General features: G+C 39.0%; 1 protein-coding gene across 1 annotated transcript; it reads right to left on the bottom strand.

Moving 5' to 3' along the window:
* Positions 1–2,040: 2,040 nt before the first annotated feature.
* Positions 2,041–3,999, bottom strand: LOC109863010. Its single transcript, XM_020443186.1, has 5 exons — positions 3,718–3,999; positions 3,332–3,630; positions 2,733–3,204; positions 2,575–2,659; positions 2,041–2,510 (listed from the first exon to the last, which is right to left on the bottom strand). Exons 1-5 carry the CDS (start codon positions 3,997–3,999, stop codon positions 2,041–2,043), a joined length of 1,608 nt encoding a protein of 535 aa, XP_020298775.1.
* Between the last annotated feature and the right edge of the window lie 5,238 nt (positions 4,000–9,237).

The following is a 9,237-nucleotide window of genomic DNA, read 5'->3' as shown; positions in this document are numbered from 1 at the left end:
CATCCGTAGCTTTCTGATTAAAACTATGCGCTATTCTTAGTGTGCGTCTTGCATTTGCGAGATCAACCGCAACTTCCGTATGCAACTCTATATAAAACTTCTCGCGACTTCCAGCGTCGTTGACGCTTCCGCTGCAACCGTCTGGCACGCGTTGCAGTTTTCTTTATAATAAATATACATATTGTCATGCGTCTAACAGTCTTTTATTATTTGCAAATACTACATATATTGTTGGTATTTATTTTGTAAACATATTGCAATTGTCGCGCCTCTCTCTCTTCCTCGATTACCATTACGCGGCAATCGCAGCGACTAATCGATCGACGATTCAACGACAATTTAAAACAATTGTGGGATCGCGGCGACAAGCGTAGCGCGCGTTTCGAACGGCAACAACACGCGTTTTTTCGTTAAACAACCGTTTCCGATACGGATATCAAACGTCGAAAAACGAACGCGACAATCAAACGGGGAGGAAAAAACGCGCGAAGTGTATCTTGAATCTCTTTGAATCTTATATTTACAATCTATTACAAATATCGAAATTATATGTTTTTAAAAATTTATTTTATACTAATAAAACAATTACATATATTTTATTCAGTGTGTATTATTCTTATATCATAAACGTAATCTAATTTAATCTAATCTAATCTAACTTAGTCAGGGATATTGTAGTGGCCCCACGGTAAGGTCTCGGTCAATTCATGGACGACGTACTGCTTGTCATGCGGGTTTAGAGCGAGCTTCCGAAACGGTGAACACCTCGTGTAGCTGAGATCGTATGCATGACTGCTGTCGCATTAGTTCAATCGCGTCCCGCAGACACCGCACGTAGTCATCGAAGGTGATCGTTCTCGCGACGACGCTTTTATTCACACCTATCACCTTCTTCGTGCACTTGCTGTTGCCCACAAGTCGCGTACATCTTCGCGCGCAAACCCACAAACTCCGTTATAACAGCACCGTTGTTCTCATCTTTCATAAGACCTTCTTGTTCGCGCGAGGTATGTTGTACGGATTGTCCGCTGAATAGTCGCTTGTATCGAAGCGAGCAATATCGCGCTTCATATCTTTGTACACGTCCTTGCACTTTATGTGGTATATCAAACTGTCGATATTGGTGTAGATGATTTTGCAATCGTCACCGTACAACGGTGCCATGTAATCATAATGGAATTCGTAAAGACAGGTTTTTGATATGTCGAGTATGCACATACCGACGTACGACGATTTATTGAATAAAACTTCCAGACGACGCAGTTCTATGGCCACCAAATCCTCAGTGAACACGCTGCAACTGTGGAAGTTTGGTTTTGCAATGAGCGCCTCCGCACCATATCATCCTTCCCATTTTGTAACGAGTCGTACGTCGGTGTACTTGCGCATTTTCTCCATCATCTTGCCGAAAACCGCGTTGTTCATAAGTTTGTAAAGATTCTTTCCAAACTCGTTGGTTGCGTTCGCGCAAAATCGGGTATTGAGCTCGATGTACTCGCGCAGTCAAGGCGATTGCGAAAATTGCAGCACCTGATGTATTTGCGTCAGGTGAAGCCCGTGTCGCAGACACTGCTGCAGGTTGAGGTAGTGAATCACGTAGCGCTTCTTGTCGAACACTGTGGCGAGCAGTGTGACATGACTCATTCTATGTTTACCAGACGGCTTCTCGCGCGTCGGACAAAAGGGTAGATTTCTGTGCGCGTCGTGCAGNTCTTTCGAGTACATCAGATCCANNTCGAGTATGTAGCCGACGTCGNTGTNCACCGCGACTGTTGATACATCAAACTTGTACGCGTTCTCCACCCATGTAAAGTTACCNTANGGAAGCGGTTGACACATCGCNNATCCGTAGAGATTGTTNACGTTGTAGTACATCAGATACGACGACGGTTCGGATGGATCGTGCGAACGCGCGTACCTGTTGTTCGCGCGGGCGTATCTGTTTGAACATTGACTCAAACCGCCGCGTTCCACGAAAATCACCATGTCGATATCGGTCAGCAGCTCGAATGCCACACAAGTGTACTTGAACATGGCGTCTCATGTATATCCGGGCAACGTGTAGTACGCGGGATCCAGTCCGTAACTCGCGAGGCACTCGAGACAAAAATTTTCAAGTACATCGGACAGCAAAAGTACGTTAGTCTTCAGATATAGATTGCTGTATGATACCAGATTGTCGATGTTGAATTGTCGCCATACATTCGTCGCGTGCGCGTACTCGCTCTCTGTCACGGTCTCACCGGTGAGCGAACTGTAAACCGCTTCATGCAGTGGCAGACTGGTTTCCAACAGTTTGTCGATGCTGTCCACATATTCGTATGGAAACACAACTTTTCGCGTGAGCAGTTCAAAGTCCTCGGCGGAGAGATCTCTGAATTCAGTTCGAGTCACTCGCAGTTCCCTCTTTTTGAGATAAGACGCGAGCTTCTCTAAGCTTTTGCTCAGAAATTTGTATGAATCGATGAACCGCGAATTGCACGCAGTTATGTTTGTCTTTGTCTCGAGTACTGTTCACATGTTTTGTGAACGATATGTAAATCTCTTTCGTCACGGGCAGCATGGTGATCTTACCCTTGAAAGCGGTGGCCATATATTTGATAATAAAATGCGCGTCGTACTCCGACAAGTTGTAGAACACAATGGGAACAACGTAGACCTGTTTGATTCAGATTGCACGCAGAGTGCGCGAATCTTCTGAAGCGTCTTGTCAGATGACAGTGGTCGCGCACCTTCTTGTCATCTTGCTCGAACGGTTGTTTGCACACGTGGCAATATTTGGCGTTTCCAAACCGCTTCACTTTTAACGGTGTGGATTTCGCCATGGGCACGTTTTTTGCAAACAATGTCTTTGCACGTTTCGCGAGAATGTGCAGTTTTTTCACGAACCACTGCACGCAGTTCTCACCTCTATAGGATCTGTATCCGATGTTGATGTGCGCGCAGTTCACGTAGTAACCGATGCTGAACACACTGTGTCTTTGGTACTTGTGCGCGCTCGATGCGTTCTGCTCTTCGTTCTGTTTCTCGAGTACGCACTCCAAGTCGGCGTGTACCATCATTGGAACACGTTCCTTGTTATAATTCTTAAATCTCAAACGGTTTTTTCCCTCAGCGGAAAAAACAACTGCGTTGTCATTCAATCGTTCACAGTCCACGATGTGTTCTGCTAGCTTCTTGCTTGTGTGGAAGTAGTGTAGACATCTATGTACGTGTTGCAATAAAACTACAATACACACAACATTGATTAATGAATTTACGATCTCACAATTTAAAAGGTCACTTTTTATTCAAAGTTTTTGTTACTGTTGCAACAATCGTTCGTACTTACCGGTCGCATATGTACTTCGCTGTCTTCTTTTTGCTCAATTGCAAGCTAACCAAACGCGATAAATTTTTTATCCATGCAAAGTGTCCCACGTGTCCATCTTGTTGATCAGGAACATACAATGGATTTACATACTTGTTCTTTTTGTTTGACGTGAAGTGCAGCGGCACGTATCCGTGTCCCTGTTCTGTCGCCGTAAACACGTTTACGGACACGTTGTTGCGTTCGAAACGAGCAACTTGGTGCAATGTGATTGGAAACTCTATTTTATCAAAGTTCAATACACTTGCGCACGCGGAATACTGCAACGGTCGATTAGAGTGTTTGACACTTGGATACAACGCGGCGACCACTGCTCACGCGGAACACGCATTGTCTTGCGATTGTACGTTCACTACCGCGTGTTTGAACTGAATCTTACGCGTTATCTGGACCTGACATCGCGCTCGCATGGAATTATGATTGTTCACATTCACTTTAAGATTCAGTATTTGCACCAACGCCCAGCCGCTGTCGCGTTCCTGGAACTCCTCTAGAGCGGTCATTGTTGCATCCATTACGTCTTGATCGTACCACACGCGCAGATCCGACGCGTGATAGAGTTTACGATTGCGCGTTATGAACGATTTCACACTCGTCTTTTCACCCGTGACAACCTTTCCGTTGAACATTGCGTTCACTTTTACACTAGCGTGCCGCGCGATTGCTCGACAAACGCGCGCGAGCACCGTGTCTCTAGCGGCTTCGAGAAATCAACGGGGTTCGATGAACGACTTGTTCATCACAATGCCGGTCACCAAACGATTTGCAAGCGCTGTCTCGACTTCGATCCATGCGAGTCCAGCACTCTCGACACCCGCATTTACATGCGCGAATCGTTCGCGAAGGACCGCGCGCAGATTTTCGAGTCGCGAAATTTGAGCGATGTGCCAATTTATCACACCTGTGTATAGTCGCGGGCGTTTTCTTCGGCACTCTTCTCTCAGCGTCTCTAGACGATCGTCGCACCGTTCCTCCCACGAGATGTAACCATTCAACGTGTTGAGGAGCGCGGTCTCTTCTTCAAGCGGTTCGCGATTGTTTATGTTTACAATTTCCGTTGTCTGATCCGATGCATTGTTGATTTTGCATTTTTGTTTTCGCAATACACGCGCGACAATATCTTTTCAATGGGGCTGGTCCATCAATGTGATCGTAGTCTTCCGGTTGATTGTAATGCTCGAGACATCTGCGATACAGCTGCACCTCGGGATCTTTCTTCAAATGCTCAGACAATCGGTCCCACAAAAACTCCACATAATTATTGACCACTTCTAAAAGAATCCTCTTTGGAACGTTTTTCAACTCTTTGACCGACAGGTGTAAAATGCACGTCGTGTCCACTCCGTTAAACATTTCAAAAACGACAACGACGACTTGTTATCTATACGGATTGCAATTTCTACGACTTGCGATCTCGATTGCTTGTGATCAAAATAACTTGTGACTCGCTCCAAAACTCGAGGTGCCTTTTTATTTCGCTCTTTATCTTTTTTCGACATCTTTAGATTTGAAATTGCAATTTAAAAAAACCACATCCGATAGGTAACGGTTTTTTACGCGCGCACCGGAAGTACGTAGAAAAATTACATCCAGTATGAAACGGTTTTTTGTACAAATGTTATCGCAGGAAATGACTCATCAAACCGGAAGTGACTCATTGCTTTGGCGATAAGAAAAGACGCACTTCCAAGAAAAAAAGTTTGGTTTTTCTTAGAATTAATTAATTATTATCTTACTGCGCAGTTACAAACTGCGCGCTATTTATTTTTAAACGCGCACCGCTTCCAGGAAATTGCGGTTTTTCTCGGAATTAATTATTTTACTGCGCAGTTAAATATCTAATTGAGAGGTAATATTATTTTAGCGATAACAACATCATTCAAACGACCTTGAACACGTTCGGACCTGTTCGAGTTCTATTTTTAGCGATGACGTCATCATCCGCAACAACCTTGAACACGTTCAAACATGCTCACACGCGTCCACGCCCGCTCCAAACAACCTTGAACATATACGACAAGTTTGAACACGTTACGACCGATGACGTCAACGATAATGCTCACTTACCTGAAATAAATAAAACACGTCGAATAATGCATGCTCCATTTTTACGGTTCGTCGCTAATTGGCTAATTCCGGTAGAGCTGATACCAACGTTCCGCCGACGTCACCCACACTCCTACGTTATCTCATCCGCAACGCCCAGATCTTCCGTCTCTGCTTTCAATATTACGAATATGGTTCCAATGACCCCTCCCTCGCGCGGTGCCCCATCCTTCCCCTTTTGCCCTCGGTTTCAAGAACCGTTAGTTAGACAAGAACAGACTTTGTCTCTCTTATGGAAAAATCGCTTTTTCTTCTGGAAAAGTGGTCCAGAATCCGCTTAGTATAACTACTATTACTTTATATAACTACTTATTACATATATTAGATAAATGAGAAATTTCTTCTTTTATGTCTTGTTCTAACAATACTGTGCTATGAGAAAAAGAGACTCGTGCTGACATATGCAACGCGATGATACACTAAACAGTAATGTGCTATGAGAAAACAGAGAATTGTGCGGACATATGCAACGCGATGATGCACCAAAAAAACAAGTGTAATTCAAAAATATAAAATCACAATATAAAATTACTATGCGTAATAATATCACTTCCGTGTCAGTATGCAACATTTGTTTTTTGCTAATTAATCAATTTCATTGAAGAAGAAGCTATCCTTTCATCAATTGAAAGAAACGGTGAGACAGTAGTATTTAAGAGCTCGTCGTTTGCGTCTAACTATCAGTTTACAAAGATAAAAAAGAGAATTGTATATTTATTAGAATGGCTTGTATTCCGGAGAACGTTTTTACTACGTTCTTTAAATGTACACAAATGTACTTAGTGTTACTATTTCATATCACTCCTTTTGTAACGTAGATTTCGTAGAAAAAGAATGTTTTATATAAAAAATAAAATACAATTTTTAATAAATATTAATTTCAGTTTAAAATTTTAATTTAAAGTATTACGTGTTGTGCGTGTACTTGGCGCACTTATTTACCTTTTTAAAAAAAGGTAAGTTTTTTTCGGATATCACTCCTCTTTTTGTAGCATATCTTTCACGTATATATTAAAAAAATAAACTTTACTTTTTTTCTATTATGTCTTATTTTATAAAAAACAAACATTAAAGATTAAACTCACTATTTTTTTTACTTTTCTCGCCGTTGTTTTCACATTCTTTTTTGCAATCTTTTATTCTTTCTTTTACTCTTTTATTACAATCTGTTTTTCTTTTTTTCTTACTTTTTCTCTTTTTCATACTCTTACTCTCTTTCTCTCTCTCTTTCTCTCTCGCAATCTCACTTGCACTTTTTCTCAATCTCTCTTACTCTCTCTCTTATTCTCTCTCACTCTCTCTCACTCTCTCTCACTCTTTCTCACTCTCTCTTACTCTCTCCCGCATTCTATAACAGTGTCTCTCACTCTCTCTCACTCTTTCTCATTCTCTCTTGCACTCTCTCTAACTCTTTCTCGCATTTTTTTTCACTCTCTCTCACTTTGTCTCACTCTCTTTCGCACTGTCTATCACTCTCTCTCTCTCTCTCATTTTTGCAAGTTCTCTCACTTTTTCTCATTTTCACTCTCACTCTCTCTCGCTTTCTCTTGCATTCCCTTTTTTAGTCTCTCACCTATTTTTCTTTTACTCTCTTTTTTTTTCATTCTTTCTCAGTCTTTCTCAGTTTCTCTCCCACTCTTTGTCACTCTTTCTTTCACTCTCTTTCTTTTTTTTCTCTTTTTTTTCTTTTTCTCATACGTTTTCTTATACAAGAAAACAGATTACAAGAAAACTTGTTCTTTTGAAAGCATCACGTTTTACTTCTAAAGAGCAAACTGTCATTTTAAAAGAATAACTAAATGTCTGAAAACAATTAATTTTTAAATATAAAAAATAGTACTAAGAAATATGTATAAATAATAAAGAATAAAAAATTTTAATATAAATAAATATAAAATATAAATAGTAAATATCTTAAGAAATATTAAATACATATTAAAAAATCCATTTTTCTTTGAAAAAGCATTTTAAAAATGCCTATTTTTTCTATTTCCTATTTTAAATGGGTATCTAGAACCCTTTTGAATTTGCATTTTTAAATGGAAAAATTTTACTTATTTTGTATTTTCTATTTCAAATGGCTTTGAATACCTATTTTGCACATCTCTGCTGAATACTGTCTGTTTCTGATTGTTTGCAAAGGACGCAATTACATAAACACAGTCATCAACGGAACATATTATACACAGAACAATTCATCCAAAGAAATACAAGAAGCAGACGAGAAATCGAACGAAGATATTGGCATATTGCGGCAGACTGTGCTATATTGTGTTTATAATGTTATAGTTGTTTTAAATGTTATTATATTTTTATTACATTTTTTACCTATACTATCTTACTTCTAATTTGTTGCTTATAATAGTTTACAATATACATATGTTAAATATGTATATTTTATATATTGTTCTTTTCGTTTGTTTTTGTATTACTTATTCTTATAACGTTGTGTTATAAATTAGTATATAATAAATAAATTAGTAAATAAAAAAATAAATTAGATTGTACAAATGATTTCTTTTTTATTACAACTTGTCTAATCCAACCCTGATTTCCTCTTGACATAGACCTAACTTACGCAATAAAATATGTATACTTCATCATTGTTATTTCTTGCCAAAAAACTTTGCATCTTAGTTATATTTGTCTTGCTTTGCACTGCGTTTTACACATATGATATGAAATTGCAATTCTGCAACTTTCTATACTTGTCTCGCTTTGCACTGCGTTTNAAAACACAATATATATATATATTTGCGTATTTCTTTTCCTGCGATATCGCGGAGCCGCTCTAGCTTTCTGGCACCATTGATTAAAAACTGGTTGTATTTGAGTTCAGTCACTTAGCAAGCGTATCTCTAAAGCGTACATTATATTCCTGTTCTGCAATAGTTGACGAATATATATTCGATTATTATATATTTTAAACAAACCTTCTGCAGTTTTGAATTTTTTTACAAAATGATTAGAGTAAAGATTTGTTACGTATGTGACAGTGTTTTGAATCAAAAGAGTAAAGTGCGTATTAGTGGCAACAAAAATGCCGCTAATAGAAAATAGCAATATTCAGACGTACTGAAGTCGGGAGACCTGCATTAATCATTAGTTCTGAAACTCGTATTTGCTCAAATTGTAATATTTCTATTGTACAAGAAATCGAAGCAATAGAAAATAATTCTTCTTATTTAAGATTGAATATCTTAACACAACCTTTCTCTCATACATGTCTGATTTGCAATGCAGATAATAATATTCATAAACTTTCAATGGAATGTAGAATGCACATTTTTATTCAACAAAATATATATGTCAGTGAAGATACAAAATGCTGTCAAGAACACTTGAATGAGAAAGGATTGCTCTTTCAATTTTTATTGGTTACGGTAAGTCAATCGCCCGTGTACAATAAAAGGAAAATAGCTTGGTTTATTTTTGCAAACAATGCGTAATGGGATTTTACAACAAAACCAGAATAGATTTCATGATGAAAATGATATTACGACTTTCAGTTTACAGCATTTTCTCCACTATCTAAGCAGCAATTTGTCGACTTATTTTCATATTGCGGTCTAGTTCAAATTGGACAGCAATTAAAATATATCACAAAAAAAGATCTAGCTTTTCTTTGCAAAATACGGCAAGGTATTAGTGACGAATTCATAATTGCAACTATTCAACTATTCGACACGACAAAACGCCAGTGACAAAATATCTTTGGTCAGACAATCCCTTATGTTAAGATTTGTTCCTCGCAACATAAG

This window comes from Pseudomyrmex gracilis, unplaced genomic scaffold, assembly GCF_002006095.1.
Source record: "Pseudomyrmex gracilis isolate BER0280 unplaced genomic scaffold, ASM200609v1 scaffold_2885, whole genome shotgun sequence".
In the NCBI taxonomy this organism is placed as follows: Eukaryota; Metazoa; Arthropoda; class Insecta; order Hymenoptera; family Formicidae; genus Pseudomyrmex; species Pseudomyrmex gracilis.
This window is presented reverse-complemented; position numbering and strand designations above follow the sequence as displayed.